A 17,704-nucleotide genomic window follows, 5' to 3' on the forward strand; every position below is an offset into this window, starting at 1 on the left:
ATAGATTTCCATGTATCCATTCCTAAGAACATTGCAGTAAAAGAATAATATTTTCTCGAAACGGCTATCAAGTAATGGAGCATGTTTACCTCGGCAAAACACTAACAGGTATTGAGATAAGTTATCAGTTCTGAGAGAGCAGTTCAAGCTGAAGAGAAGATAGCGTAGTTACAGCTGACTAGCGTAGTACAGCTGACTTGTATACTCTCTGCAGCAGATCTGCCTATGCTATCTGACAATTTGCCGATTATTTTTTATATCGTGTTTCTACTTAAAACGTCTTTAGCAAATAACAGAAACAATTGTATACTATTACATTTTAGTACTATATTAGACCGATATCAAATCGAATTCATTTATCTAATAATTTTTAAGGGGAGGGGGGGGGCAATTAATTTTGGGCTTGGAAAATATACGTATGTGTTTGTTAATCTATGATACTAATTTGTTAAATTTGTATGTATTTCAGGGCAGATTAATAAGAAGTATAAATTACTTAATTTATAACACAATTACTTACTATACTTAACAGATTAATTAATTTGTTGTGATAAAGCAGATATTGACATTTTAACGAACTGTCGCTCTTTAGGTGCATTGTACTGACCATCGAATGTTATAGTTATTGACTATGTTGCATAATATTATTTTAATGCATTAAATCTAGTTTTTACTATGTAAAACACAATAGAATGCCTAGTATATTGAAAAAGTAATTGTTGAATACAAGCATCCGGTCCATAAATAAAGAACTGATATCCTTGAAAAAGCTTCTTGTTGAAATGTCTGCTTTAAGCAAAAACATATGTATATATCAAAAATGCGTACTAAAATGGCAGCTACATTTCATACCATGCAGCTGAATGGAGGTCATAAGCCAAATTATGAGTACAAGCAGGTTAGCTAAAACTGGCACAGTCTTGAGCTCACCCCCGGACCTGGCGTTCCCAGAACCCTCTACGGCCGAGTGGTTTCCTTTCTCCTGCAGTTTTTTGTCTGCAGGCTGGACTTGCAGCTCGGCGGCTCGTCAATACTTTTCAGACTGGGCCGAGACTGAAACGGCCTTTCTTCGTCTGACATTCCTATAGCCCACCTGATGTTATCGTCCTCACCTCAGATTGACATTCCGGAGCGCGGTGGGCTTCTATCACCTTCCAGGCTTCCATAGCAAGTTGGGAGAGTCTTATAGTTTAAAGCGTGCATATTATTATTTATACAGTATCATCATAAAGCAGTTATACATCAGCGTGATTTAATTCGACAACAAACTAGCAGAATTAATAATGAATTGTTCATCGAACCGTTAGAATTAAAACTTGAATAAAATGGTCACAGTTTTTAATATTATATGGTCGGTTAAGTTATATGTATATCAGTATTTCCAATGTTGCGTGTACACTTATAAAATGTCTAAACGTTAATTTGAATACAAGAATGTTACATTTACTTTAGCAAATTACAGACTAATATCACTACTACCACAGTTTGCGTAAAATAAATGTATTGGAGTTCAATAGCCTATTATAAAACTATGCCCATTTAGTAAACACATTATACCGTAACTATTTCAGCAATAAGCAACCACCTCCCAGTTACTTCTGTGATTTAAAAAACATATTTAAAGATAAAATGTATGTATTCGAAAACGCCAACATATAGTAACCGTACCTCCTTATACAAGTTCAAAAAATAACAAATTAATAAATTATTTTCTTCTTTCAACCTATAAGTAACAAAGTCATATTTCACTAAGTTTGCCGAATTATATTATAATAAATTAAGAAGTATGGAATAATGATTAGGCTACCTTTAAATGTTTTATTATAATATCCAGTACATTTTACATTAATTCAATATACGTTTTCCGTAGACATAGAACAAGTCAAAAATAGTTGATCGATCTTCTATGAGGAAGAAAAAATTCCACTACTTTTAAATATAGCATTAAAGGTTATTAAAGACTACTGTTACGTTTATTAAATTTCATCATTCCTACCTCTTATAAACATTTCCAATTTAATAATCGATCGCAGCTGTATATCGATTTTCGAGCAGAGAAAGCAATTTGAAGACGGCAAAAAATACACAAGAGAGGTGTAGTTGGAGATAATAATGGGCCGAAACAAAACTCTGAAGAGGGCAAGACATGAAAAGCACCATATTCAGTGGGGAATAGGCGATTGGACACAGGTAATGGACGTCTACCTGGGGAATATAAGGGCCAAATCAAGCTGGCTTGGAGGCGCCAGCTCTCTTAGCGTGTGGCTGAGAATTGCACCCCACAGTTACAAAAAATGTGAAAATAAGACCTTTCTGTGATAATAAAGGTGGCAGAGTCAATAAAATCAATAGTCGGCTTGTTGACTACAAACTGAAGGAGTTTTACTGGAATTGTTTACGGCGTACGCCGTACAATCTGACTACCATCTGAGTACCGTGAGTTTATAAATCATATAACTGTAATATAATAATTTAGTATAATAGAATAAATCGATGCTGACAATCAAATTTCTTGCAATGTTACTAGCTAAAAATTTACTTATAGTTTTGAAAATTGATTGTTAGTGTTTCCTGTTTCATCTTTTAGCAAATTCGCTGGAACGAAAAATAAATGATTAAATGTTTAAACATTCTTAAATACTTTTAAGTCATTACACTGAAGTTCAAATAAAACTATATACCGAGGTAACCAACAGTTAAATTTCTATCATCTGCAGCCCTCCGTGATTCAAGAGATTCTCACTTCAGACAATAGTGATATCCATAAGCAATTAGTGTGAAGTATGGAACGACCCTAGACTTGTACTTTTGTAGTAGCTGTAGATTTCCCCTTCTCTTCCATTGTATTTACCTTGAGTAAAGCAATATTATAGATATATAAAATTGATGACATCATCTGACTACGATTAGAGCACTTCAAGACCAGTCCAATGTTTACAAACAACTTTCATCTGAGGCATCCTTAGGAGAAACTGTTGACGCCCCTATAGATTGATTATATTGTGAACATTGGATCTTTCAAGCCTCTCTTAAAAATTCTCCATTGGGAGATAAACTGATACACGTGTTAGATCCTGGAATTTTAAATCTTTCCAAGGGAAAACCGGAACAACCCTTTTACAAACTCGTCTAGCTCAAGACGTGACAACTGAGTAGCCCGTGTAGAGAAAGAGTAGCAGCCGCCATGTGGAAGCATGCAGGCGGGATGGGTTTTGTTTCGGGTAACCCAATCCCAGTCCCCCACCGCACCGGGGTCTAGCCGGGGCCGAGGTCTAGCTGGTCGACACTCGACACTCGCCTTGGGCAACCAATCAGCCAGCCACTGCCACATCGGTTCTGAGGTCTATCTCTCACTCCTTACCTCAACATCACAATGTGGCTTCAGAACTTGTGTAATCTTCTACATTATTCATGGGATCTAGGAATTTCCATCTTATAAAATCCCGTAAGAAACTGTACTGGCAAATGTATTTCGTTTCCCAGTAGACGATTCACGTATGTCTGGGCACTGCCAACAGCAGGTCCGTGGCGAAAGAGTGAGATTTGTCACGGATTAATGACACCTCCCAGGCTCTGCTCCTGCGGACTGTTGGGAGAGTGGTGGACTGACACACGTGAAACAGGATTTATAATACACGTGTGAATACACTGTTCAGGAAATGTAGGTTCACGAGACTAGTTACATTTTATCGACAATTATTATAACACTCTCAAAAAGGACTAGTTACCACAGTCATCCATTCTGGGAGCAGGAATGTCCTTCTTTCTCTTGTGGTAGTACGAAGCAATCAAGGCCACTTGAAGGCTCTTGCTTAACAAAATGGCGGCTGAGGCAAACGAGATGCTGGGTAAATAAGTGGAGGCCAGCAATAGGCAACTTCCGCAGCTGGAGTCGTTACAGCGGGTACAAGAACCGACCTGGCATTATCGGTACTTAAGGGTCTCAGGAGGAAATGAAGACACGAACTGCGCTTTAAGATGTAGGACAGTGAAAGTGTGAAATGTTTATGTAACACATCAAACAATGTGAGACGCAGAAGGCTATCACACGTCAGGCACCCGCCAGAGGAAATGTCAAGGGGGTGATATTTTGACACTTTATGGGGCAGTTATTGGGCTAGACGTCGTGATAATTGGATTAAATGGTATCTTCAGCGCCTGAGACATCACAGACGCGTATTATCGTCAACGATAACACATTCCAGACCGATAGCGATAAGATATTGTTCCTTCAAGACAACTGAATATTCTAGGAGATATTTATTTTGTATTATAGTTGTTATGATTCTTGTAGCACTGTGTTTTGATACTATGGTGTCTTCTACACCAACACCATAGTAGAATGTATAAACCTTTTTTCCCCCCCCCCCCCACCCCCCCCCCCCCCCACCCCCCCCCCCCCCCACCCCCCCCCCCCCCCACCCCCCCCCCCCCCCACCCCCCCCCCCCCCCACCCCCAAAAGTGCATTCACTCAGAGAATGAAAGTTTAATGTTTCCTGTTTTCTTTTCTGCCAATGAACTAGTTACTAACACAAAAACGTTTTAACTGAAAAAATAAAATTGTTTTGACATAATATTATTTATATACATGTAATTTGACTTTTGAAATGTGTACAGTTGTTGATTGCGGAAAGGTGTCACCATTACCATATGGAAATGTAAACTACATTAACAGCACAACGTTATCTGGATAGTGAGTTAACATACAGCTGTGTGCGCAACTACCGCACTAGTTGGCCCCACTCACCGTCGCTGCCTTACTTCTCGGACTGTGGAGTGACTCCTCACCCAGATGTGAAGGTAGGTCAATTTATTTTGAAGTCAATTTTGATTGATACAAAATATACAATAAATGTTTAGAATTACTAGTGTATGTAAATTATCGTTTTGTAAAAGTATTAAAAATCTGTAATTTGATGGAATCAGAATTCTTTTAGTAGTTTTTTAAAGGCAGAAATGCAATTTGTTACTGGCAGTCCTTACTGTTAAATACTAGTAATACAATACAACAATCAATTGGAAATATTTTTAAATTTTTTAGTTATTTTAGAATAATCCATATATTAAAAAGCAAACTCCCAAATACATTTATTCTAATTGTGTGTGCTTGTGTATTATGTATTTTATCATAAAATTAACAATAATTTTGTGCGACATTGATCAGTACTGTTACTCAATGCTAAGGTAGTAATACTGTGACAATTATTCTACATACACTGTCTTTTAAACTATGAATAAACTGTCACTGTCAAGAGCTTACAAAATATCCTGGAGTTTCCTGAGACTATAAATATGATTTGCATTTCTTTAATACTCTCTTCTTACAGAGATTAGGTGTCCTGAGCCAAAGCTAGCTGACCACGCCATCCTGTCAGTGACCAACAATGACCGAATGTATGGCAGGACTCTCATCCGAACTGCAGACTCAGCTGTGTCTGTGGCCACCTACAAGATCGGGGCGCTAGTCAAGTACCGTTGTGAGCGAGGGTATAAGATTGTCGGAGATCCATTGAGTACTTGTGAGGAGAATGGACACTGGAGTGGCACCATACCAGAGTGTGTCTGTAAGTATTGAACACTCTTAACTCCTGAACAATAATTTACCATCAAATACACACTAGTATCTGAAGAAAATGGTGGGCCAGAGCAATTTAAAGTTTGATGGCCCGTATTAAGCTTAGGGATAGTCCAAATATCACTGCCTCAGTAACCTGGGTGGACTATGTTTTCCTCAGAACCATACGTCATGATTATGTTCAGTTTGTTTTCATTCAAATAAACTACCTCCAAACAAGAATATATACTACGACAGGAAGACTATATTTTTTTTATTTGCCGCTTGTCACGTTTCAAAGACTACTGCTCATTTACACAAAGGTACCATAGATCGCACAGTGTTTGCATTAAACAACATGTTACTGTAAATGGCACAGTGGTGTCAGCTTTATCTGATCCTGGCTGGATAATAATACAAAAATAGTTGGTAACACTGATGAGAGGGGCACTGTAAGTCTGAAGCAGTCTGTAGAAGAGATGTCAATCTGTGTGTTATTGGTATTCAAATAATGGGTTGGGTTCCAGTACTGAAGGGTTTGCACACCACAACAGTGGATATGGATCGAGATGACTAGTTCTTGAGCCTAATGCTATCTTAGAATTACAATACTAATGCTAAAAACATCTTCTTTTACTATGCATGGACACTTGGTGTGAATTGAGATCATCTCAAAAACCAAAGGTCTTAATTAGTTCCATTCACATGTTAAGACACGCTAGGGATGCTAACATGTTCTTAGTTCTTAAGATTACATGGCTACTATTTCTCCTGTTCAAACTGCATCAAAAGAGTGCTAACCTATTATTAAATTATTGAACTATTTTGGCCTCAATGTGGAGAGCTATCTTCATTCAACAGATTAAAACCAAAGCTGCTGATAATATCATCCACTTATACAGCTGAATACTGGGCCATAGCTGTGTCCTGTGCGGTTCCTCACAGTGAGGCCGAAATATGTCAATAATTTAACCCTTTGGGTGCCAAGGGCCGATATTATCGGCTCACTATATTTAACCAAAGCGTGCCGAGAGCCGATATTTTCGGCCCTTTTACGTTTAACCGAAGTGTGCCGAGAGCCGATGTTTTCGGCCCATTACGTTTAACACGAAGTGTGCCGCAGGCCGATATTTTCGGCTTTGCGATTATATTATTTTTTTAAATCATATAGTAAGCGAATCTTCATAACAGATACATCAAACGAAAGGGGAAGAGTTACTTAACAAATTGATATATAATTTGTTATAGTATAAGGTCCAGGACAGTATGTGTCAAGTGCACCCGGGGTTGCCACCTTGACTGTCTCCCCCGCCACGAGTGTAAATAGACTGAACGTTTATGTAACAATGTATATATTTTATATAGAGACATTTCTTTGCATAGTTTTTTATAGACTTAGTAACATTCTTCAATAGGCCTATGCTATAGACTATAGGCACTAAAAAAATAGTGAGTGATTGAAGATTGGACTTTTTTCTGCCAATAATAACTGAGGGTGAGTAAAGCAAATAATATAAAAAATAGGCTATTTTTCATGATTTTATTTTTTATGAACATGCATTAGGTCCTAACCAATGTTTTTCAACCATCTCAATGCTAGTTTAATAAATATAGTTTTGTTTAGAAAAGTCCTTACAATAACATGCCCTTACATTACATTGTCAATATTTTAGCATTTTAGTCCAAATGTAAAGTTTTATTAAAAATCTTATAAAACTTTTATTTCTCAATATTTTCTTTCTGAGATTTTCTATATTGGTTCATAATTTATACATACTAATGTAAAATGTAACATATGTTTACATAAATAGTAAAATAATATAAGTTTTCTAACTAAAAAAAAGTTTTTTATTTTTACTCTTTTTTAGTTTATTTATTTATATTTTTTGGATATTATCATAAAACTTTGTTATTACATAAACAGTATATTTCATACCCTACAAAACAAAACAAAAATTGTCCATTTTATCAGTATTAGGATAGGAGTTATACAATTTTTTAGTCTAACATAACAAAATAGCTGTTTTTGTGCTTGGCACACTTGGCTGTTTATAGGCCATTTACCACTGGCACTCAGGCAACACCCACAGCTCACATGCATGGCATTACTCAAAACGAATCTTGAAATTTGCTTGGCATCCAAAGTGTTAACTGTGTTAGCAATGTTTTGACACAATGTGAACTAGAAAGCTTGGATATTACTTATCACCCAGGTTCTTTGATGCAACTATATCAATTTTCCTAGATAGAACAAAATTATCACTAGAGTTAGAGTAACTGTGTAGGACCAGGTACCCCATTCCATATGTGGGGTTAAATTAATTAAATTAAGAAGTCTGTATTGTGGATATCAGTACCTTTTATTTTTCTCTCCCTTTTACTATCCATTTACCATCTATGTTCTACTTATAAGGTTTACTGTATAAAATAAAAAGTTGAATGGTTTGAAAACCAGAATATATCTCTTATACAAAGTTCATTTTTTATGTTTTCTGTGATTAGAGTATTTTATGTGTTCAACTATTGCATTACACAATTAGCAATTAGCTACAATTTACTTAGACAAACATTAAAAACTATTCTTTCAAAGATTTATATACATTTTTTAGGGATTTGTTAAGATACATTAAAACTATTTTACCATCAACATAATTACATTCAAGTTTTTAAATAGCCTACTTATCTAACATATAATAAGTTGAAGAAACCAATATGTATTATTAACGATATGTGTTTTACCCCAGTTGTGGACTGTGGGATGCCTACACCACCCCCTCATGGCCGTTTCTCCCTTGCATCCAATGTTACGTACTACGGTTCAGCAGTCTTGTATGAGTGTGAGGACAACTACCACCTTGATGGGTTCGCCCGGAGGATCTGTCTGGAGAACGGAACTTGGAGCTCAGAGACTCCAACCTGCAAGGGTAAAAATTTAGAATGAATATGTTGGACAAGATTTGTCATAAAAACACAAATATATTAATATACAGCTAATATATATATTAATATTAATTTAATTTAGCTAAAAATTTCAAAAACATAATTCAGTAATAAAAATTCTAACATTGGACCTTCCACAATGGAATGATTTGTTTATAATGTTACAGAGATACAGTGTAGTGAACCTGAGATTGAAGGCATAGTGTCAGTGCAAACATCCACCCATAGTATTGGAGGGGTGGCCCACTACAGTTGTCCCAGGGGTACCAACATGCAGGGTAACTCTACCCGCATATGTCTTAGAAAGGGAATCTGGAGCGGACGCATTCCTATCTGTAAATGTAAGTAGTTTCCATTCAATGTATATGTCAGATTGTGATCTGAATAGAATTCTGATGCTGGTAGTTCATTTATAGAAGTTTTCTGAAAACAGTCATAATATTATATAAATTTATAACATTTTTAGTGATTCAGAAAAATGAAAAAAATAAAGTTTATTTGTAAATACCTGAAAATTTATGCACATCCTTTAATATTGTTTCAGGAAAATCAAAGACTAAATAAGACTTAGATATATTTGTATAACCCAGTTACATTTATCTAAGTTAACTTTTAAATATTAATTGGTATAAAGAAAGGAACATATAAGTTTATATGAAAAAAAATTTTAATTATAGTACTGTGTAAGAAGAAATTTTAAGGAAATTATTATTTGTAAAATCAGTGGTTTTTTTATGAGTTTGCACAAATGTCATTTTACTGTGTTGGTAAATAAAAACGTTAAAATATTATCTAATAAACAGAAATTTCTAAATATAAAACAGAATTCCAGATGATGAGCTTTTTTAGTATAGATAAAATGCAGACCACATGCAATATAATCGTAATAGTAAAATTATGCAATATGCTTCAGGTGAACCAGGGTCTTTTGGGCTACTAGGTTTCGACTGACCAAAAACTAATTTCTCCAAGAAATCCGAAAAGAAAAATTTACTATATATATTTTTTTCTTTTTGGATTTCTAAGCATTCTGAAAATAACAATAAATATAAAAATGTTTTTTATTACATCTAATATCGTTAATAACCTAATTGAAAATACTAATAATTGCTGTAATTTAGTTATGGAAAACTGCAATAATTGAGGTACTAAACTATATATTTCTAATTTAAATCTGTAGAAATTATAATTTCATTCATTTCTGTGTGGCTCAGTAATAACTATAAACACTGACTGTTTGTGTAGATGTGGACTGCGGTGAGCCAGGCATGATAGAGAATGGTCGGGTGATTGTGGTGAACCAGTCGACACTCTATGGCAGCGCAGCCGAGTACCACTGTGTGCCACAGTACCAGAGGATTGGGCCGTACCTACGCAAGTGTATGGAGGATGGCGTGTGGTCAGGGGAGGAGCCTAGATGTGAAAGTGAGTAACTTACAGCTTGCTCTTTACTTTCATCTTTGTTGTATAGAATAAAACTATGTATCAAAATTAATTATAAAAATGTAATTCACTATATCTGACAAAATCAAAGATATATTGAACATAAAGTAGAAATTGTGCAAAGCAGTCTTATAACCTGAATGTAAAGTTTCAAGACAAAGGTTTTAATCCCATTGTAATATTAAGAAATTGGAGATATATCTAACACAAAAGAATACCTACGTTATATGTTTTTAAGACAAGTCAGCATAGAAATAAAAAAAATGTATATATGATGAAAATTACTTTATATTCTACTATTAATATCAAATTTTATTACAATTTGTGTAAGTTTACTTGTATGAATACACTCCCATTGTATCTTTCTTCTAATAGGTAAACTGCATTACAATAATACTCCAAATGAACCAACAAAGTATATTTATAAATTGTTAATAAAGCAATAAACAATATAGAAAACTTAATTAAGAATTGTATTTTGTTTTAACCTAAAATTTAACATCAGATAATAGTAGTAAGGTTATATTCTCAATTTGTTTCAGTGGCCTCTAATGCTGCAAGTGAATCTCAGAACCTTGGATTAGCAATTGGAATCGGAGCTGGAATTGTTGTCTTCCTACTTGTTATTTTAGGACTCATTTACATCAGATTGTGAGTAGTTTTTTTCTGAATTAGTCTTTTTACTCTTTCTCTCAGTATTTGAAACATTTTACTCTGTACAAAAATCATTTATATTTTTCAATGGAAATATCATTTTTTTACTTAAAATCCAATAATATGAAGAGAAATAACTTTTTTTATAACCAATCTAATGATTTTCATTAATTTACATTATTTATAACCTATGAAATTTGTACAAATTTACATATTTAAAACTTGTTAAACATTTAAAAAGGATTGAATTTTAGTTATTGGTAAACAGTAGTTGAAACTTTTCCATATAAACTATATGATATATATAGTCCCACGTTAATGAAATTCTGTATATAAATCTAATTATGCATATTTTCTTGGACATATAATTTTAATTAAATTTGTTTAATGTTCATGTTTTAAATCCAATATGTTATGACTCTTTTATTTATAAAATTATGGTTTTTTTTATTAAAAATAGCAAAATTAAAAAATAACCTCTTCAGACTTTGATTGAATTTTCACTATTCAGAGGTAGTTAATTTGTTGACAAGTGTGCGAGAGAATAACCACACAAGTGTTGATACTGTTTTGTTTCACACTATAACTTCCTAGGGATTATTCAGCCATATGCTCATCCAGGTACATCTGTCATAATAGCATATCCCATCTGCACCCATCAAAGGGTTATATAATTAATAATAATAACATTTGTATAAAAACTCCCTTTTAAAAGATTAAATTATATTTTTTGAATATGCAATGAAAATCATGCCTCTCAAATATCAACTCAATTCAATTTTTTGGAACTGTAATAGAGAAATACAATTTTGGTATATAAACACAGAAAGTCTGTGCAATTATTTGTCACTATTGAGGTACATTGTTCATTTTATCACAATAATTCTGTGAAAGTAAAGCCAAGTTCAGTGGAATCCACAGTTTCATTATTTGATCCATGTTGTATAAAACCCCATCTGGTTTTATAAAATTTTCCCTTATTTTATCTTACAAAATGCTTGAAACAAAAACATTTTATTCATGTTCAAGGCGTAGGGAAACTCCAGTGAAGAACACAGAAAATGTGGAAGGAGCTGTCAGAAAGGAAGAGCAGAGCGCAGCTGTGATGTCATATGCAACACTGAGCAATGGCTCAGGACACCACAACATCTACGACAATATTCGTGAACCCGAAGAGATGTACGATTCACCGTACGAGCACACGAGTCACTATGAACCATCACCTGTGTCGAGGCGGAGCAACAAGGCGACTGTGACTATCAACGGTGTAGCTGTGCATTGAGCGACAAGTATAGAACTTTAATAGATCAGCGTCATGCAGCCTCAGCCCGGAGAGTGGTCCTGCTGTGGTTTACTTGTTAGTGAGATTCGTCTTCGATAGCTTCTAGAATTACTATTTTGTATTATTGAGTTTTAACTCCTAGGAGAACTATCAGAATGTTTGATTATAGTTTATGTCAACTTGTAAGTTTAAAGAAATATTACTTGAAACATATTTAAAGTCCTATAAAATCCAAAGATAACACAAATATTTTAAATTCAAATCTGATCTCAAGTAAGATAATACATTAGCTGACCTCACTACTTATAATTATTAGTAAAAATAAGTAAACAATAAATCATTGTAGTAAAGAAAAAATTTAGCTCGTATTTGTTTTAATTTGTGAGTAGAATTGTTTTTTTTTTAATAGAAACCTTTTTCTTATTGAAATAAAAAAACATGAATGTGGATAATAGATTAAATATATCAAGACTTGATATTTTATACAGAGTTTTAAGTGCCTTGTGTGAACTGTCAAACAAAAGTTTTGTATTAAGCAAAACATGCTGTTATTTATTTTATATGATACCTGACTTACTCATTTATTGTTGTTATAATAATATTACTGTATAAAAAGTTTCAATTTCTTGTTAAATCTGAAATATGAAAAACTGAAGTAACATCATTTATATATTTTATATTAAACAAAATAGGGGAAAAATTACATGGAACTATATTATTTAAAAACTTAGTTATAGAATGTTGTGAATCATTTACTTTTAATTTTATTTGTATTTTTTTAAAACGTGCATGTGTTTCTCAGTACATATACTTTTTTTAGAACGTCTCAAATCAGCTGATGTTAAATAACACTAAATCAAAGTTAATACACACACTAAACAGTTCAGTAATAAAAACAATACTTCTCATTTAAAATTTTATAAATAAATACTTAAATTATATATTAATACAGAAGAATAGTCTCTGCTCATATATTGTGGTTTGCTGTCTGATAATGTATTGTAGACCATGCAGCACATAAGCACCTTCAGACGATTTTCGAACGCAATAAATTTATCAACATCCTTATAAGGAACATTGACAAATCGGTTCAGATAAAATAAAATGAATATCAGAATTTTAAAATCTCTGGATGTGATATACATCACCCAATAAGACACTGTTAGTGTAACCTGGATAGGACTATTAATATGATATTTGAAAGATTTGGTATTTTTTTAGAGTAGTAGATATTTACAAATTAGGACCTTTTAATCAATCCAGAATTTGATAGCCAAATATATTGTGGAATTTACTAAATTTGTTACTTGTCATAGGCAAGCTTCTGTTGATCTATCAGTTTTGAACACATTTCTATAGAAAATCATAACACCAAAAATTAAATGACCTGCACAGAGTTTTGTTGTTTTTTTGTGTTACAAATACTGTAAGTCATTAAGGCAACATCATGCCTATCACCCTTCTCCCTTTACCTCTCTGCCCTTGCTCCAATCTCCTTTGCTCACCACAGCCTATTGTACCCTAGTATACTAAAATAATAACTTACTAGTCAGGTTAACCTGGTTGTGACTCCATAAGAAATATTTTTATATATGCATTGAAACTGACATTAAACACAGATTTTATGAGATAACAATATATACACAAACTAGTTTTCATGGACTGAAGTAGCCTGTAATACCTCAGACAGTACACTACAAAATACAGTGCTTGTACCGTTAGTATGTTTACTGGATATTCATGTACTTGTAAAAATTTATGTAATTAGTGTAAATTGTAGAATTGTCTGTGTGAATGATTATAAATATCGCCTGTAAGAAATATTGTAATTATGTGTACATATTTGTTAGAGGGAAGTAAATTAAATATCTGAAAACAAATTTTGTATTGCTTGAATTTCACCCTGAATTAATATTATCCTTGTGTTTACAAATTTTATAGCTGGTCTAAATTTGGTAAATTAAGGTGAATGAATGCAACATAATAGAGGATAACTGGACGAACACGCCTACATATTACTTTGAATAGGTATTTTATACACTATGACAAAACAGCATGGCAATAAGAATGTGGTTGAAGTGAATGTAGGAGTTTATAAATAAAAACACTCAGTACTTGAGAAACGTAAGTGTAGAATCTATTGTTAATTGAATTTTTAAATACTCATTCATATCAATAAACACAATTTTGTTTATAATTCATTTCTCTAAATAATTCAAACAAGAAAACAACCTAATTGTAATATAAAATTTGTGTATATTCATAAGAATGCTACTTACAATTTTATATTACACAACTATCTAAGGTTTTTCCATTTTTTTTCCAACAGAAACACTTGCATACCCTTATTAAGGAACCAACTGGTCTTTCTTGAAATCAAAGGGTTAAAATCAAGATGGCCACTATTACAGCTAACAGTTAATAGGGAGTATTAGTAAGCTGCCAGCCCACATCTGAGGCCTATCATTCATATACTAAAACTCAAGTTTCTGTAGTGAAACAAGTTCTTATTTACAACACTATTTAAACTTTATCCCCATACTAACCATACTAAAAGAGAAGACTCAGATATGTGGCTGGCAACTAACTAGTGGGCTCTCTTAACACTTCACTTAACACATAGAACTAGTATATATTAATCATAATATTTGAACCTTGCAACACCCACAACTATGGTAGATATCTTAATCTGCCTCACAGAAGTACAAATTCCTGACATTTATAGTAATTTTCCTAACCAATTAATAATAGAGATTTTTATAGATGTCAACCCTAGCAGTCTCAAATATGGGCTCTCAAAAAATTTACTTGTCAAATTCTTAAATTTGTATTCTGTACTCCATCAATTCAATAAGACACATTGGTTCATGGTTCATAATACTAGGAAGACAATGTGTTTAAATAAAACTAATAAGTTCATTACTACTTAATTAGAAAATATACCTATCAAAAAAGGTTGCTATTCTCTCTTAAATGAACATTAGATTAAACCAATATAACTCAGTATCATAGTGACTACGCTAGATATTTTTTACATATTACAGTAATTAAAATAGAGGAGACTTGTATTTTAGTAACAAGAGGCATTGCATTTCAAACCCTAGAAAATTTTTAAACACTTAGGCCTCTTTCACACACATCGAATTTGGACGTCCGATATTTTATCGACCGTCCAAATTCCAATAGTGGCGCATAGCAGTAAACGGGAACATTCAGACTAGAAGATCTCTGAACGGCAACGATAAAATGCCGTGTAGCAGCCGTCCACTGCCACTGCAGACCAACGGCACCGTGCCGTTGCCGTCCTTACAGTGGCGTACGTGTCCATTCGTGCGCTTCCAGACATATAGATATTTTACCGTCCGTCCTCACTCCTCACTTCTCACTGCGCCTTCTCCCTGTGCAGTGCACATCTTTAGGACTAATCAAGTTAATTTATAAATTGTACACATGAATTAAATTAACTCTGAAGTGTTATATTGTAATATCGATGAAACTTCAGCCCTTGAAGTACAGTATAAAGAGCTTGTAGCTCATAACCAAAGTTTTTTTTAATACCAGATTTTAAATTAATTGAGTTTGACGCATCACATAAACCAAGATTGTTTCATGTCGAAAGCCTTTCTCTTTTCAAATAAATAAATTTAAACAAACATTTGTATTATCATTATTAATTAAAGTTTAGCTTTAAAACGTGTTAGTTAGAATTTTTAATAATTTGTTACTTACCTTAACGTAATAGCAAGCCTTTCCTGTGTGGGAATACAATTCCTCATTTTAGTGTTTTCATGTTTGATGACATCTTTTAACTTCTCGTGAAGTTCATCAAACGAAACCGTAGACATTCTAAAGAAATTAAAACACTTATTTCCATCACGTTGAAGTTCTTCAAAAACGGTGTGAAAGGTTCCCACCTGTTCCCTTGTTTTATTAATCGGATGTATCCAGCACTTCCACTTAATCCTACGACGCTTTATACGGCGGTATATGAACCACATAGCCACAACACGTTTTTTATTCATTAGAGAGAAGCAATACAACACTCACTACAGCACACCATATACTCAAATAACTTTCTGAACGGTAAAAAATCGATGTGTGTGCAAGCGGCACCCAAACGATAAAATATCGCCCGTTATTTTATCGGACGTCCAAATTCGATGTGTGTGAAAGAGGCAGTATTTTAGTGTGTCAGTATTTTAGTTCAAACCTAGCCAAGTCCACTTTGTCAAATTATTCAGGAAAGGCAAAGCACTGTTTCGGTAAGATATATCGCTTCTTGAAGTGATTGTTTTTAATTTCTGATTTTTAAGCATTCAATTTTTTTGTTAAACTTTAATTAAATTTCACACTTTTGTTTCAATTTTTAAAATGTAGGGCTGTAAAAAGCAGATTACAACAATCTCGTGAAAATATCTTACTGGTTTCAAAGTCTTTAAATCCTTTATGGATTCATATTTATTTGTAATCAGCCATTTTAACATATAAAAGCATGCCTATTCATCAATTAAATAAAAAATGAACAGTGTTATATTGATTATTTTTGTTCAATTCAAAACTCTGATAGTCTAGCTTTATCATTTAAGACCCAAATTGAAAATATTACCTTAGGACCTTAACCTTAGGAGGCTGGTAGGCCAAAAACTTTCACATGTACTTTATTGAAAGGTAATATAGTTAGATATGTATATTATTTAATAAGAATTGAAGTCATACAGTAGTTTAGCCAATTTAGTAGATTTCTAAAGAAAATTGCTAAACATTTCCATAAAAAACACCTTCATCTATTTATTAATTTTGATATTCTTTACAGTTTAAATTACAGTTTTTGAAAAAACATTAATCACATTTTTCTGTTGAGCCATCACTTGTCCTTCTCTTGTGGATGTGTAAGATTTTTGCAGTTGTTTTTAGTCACTAAACAATGTCAGTCCATCTTGTATCGAATTTTGACACCCCTATTAGCAAATAAGAATTTAAGTGTCCATCATTAAGGTTTGTTATATAGGGTGATTCACGAAGATATGCAGAAACTGTGGGAGCTCATTCTACATGTAAAAATAATGAAAAAAGTTCATACACATGAGTCCGGAAATGTTTAGTTTTCAAATTACGGCTAGCAAAATATTTCTCTTGGATTTCAGCTCACCATGTAAAACAAGGTCTTCCTGAAATTCTGGTATGGTAAATTAAGGGATGAATTCAATTGTTTATTATTGTTTTTGACCTAATAAATTTAATGAAACAGATCCCAGAACTGTAAGTTAAAAGTTAAGTAGTTTTTGAGATTGTGTCAAATGCAAAAAAAAACAACATTTCTTTATATTTGGGCAACTATAACTTTTCTTATTTTACCTATAAACAGATCAAACGTTTTAATAAACATGTAGAAAATTTTATTCTAAACAAACATGTGTAATTAAAGTACACAGAAAGCGAATAGATGTTTAATAAATTTTTTTACATTTAACTGACAATAACTTTGTTAATTATCCATTAAACAAATTAAATTTCCACTAAGCAATTGTAAATTTCAATTCTTAATTGAAAAACTTTATTAGATTAATTTGATTAAAAAACAGAATGAAGTTTTGCAAGACATTTTTATTTTATAACTTGGTAAAACAATAAGCAGCTGATCAACAATGATATATATTGCAGAATTCAAATAATTTTGAGAGCTAACAACTGAGTTTCAGTCCATATGCATATTGTTCTGTTCTTAGTAGGCCTAATTGAGTTTCAGTCCCTATAAGTATTTTTTTGTCTGTAGTAATTATTAACCCTAGAGAGCTAACGTGTTCAAAAAGTTACGTTAAAGCTAACGTAT

General features: G+C 33.1%; 1 protein-coding gene across 1 annotated transcript; it reads left to right on the plus strand.

Moving 5' to 3' along the window:
- Window positions 1–832: 832 nt before the first annotated feature.
- LOC124360762 (sushi, von Willebrand factor type A, EGF and pentraxin domain-containing protein 1-like) lies at window positions 833–13,754 on the plus strand. Its single transcript, XM_046814682.1, has 8 exons — window positions 833–898; window positions 4,735–4,801; window positions 5,329–5,565; window positions 8,300–8,479; window positions 8,663–8,836; window positions 9,741–9,920; window positions 10,481–10,589; window positions 11,622–13,754. Exons 1-8 carry the CDS (start codon window positions 833–835, stop codon window positions 11,872–11,874), a joined length of 1,266 nt encoding a protein of 421 aa, XP_046670638.1. The 3' UTR covers window positions 11,875–13,754.
- Window positions 13,755–17,704: the final 3,950 nt, after the last annotated feature.

The sequence above is a fragment of the Homalodisca vitripennis genome, chromosome 1, assembly GCF_021130785.1.
Source record: "Homalodisca vitripennis isolate AUS2020 chromosome 1, UT_GWSS_2.1, whole genome shotgun sequence".
Taxonomy (NCBI): Eukaryota; Metazoa; Arthropoda; class Insecta; order Hemiptera; family Cicadellidae; genus Homalodisca; species Homalodisca vitripennis.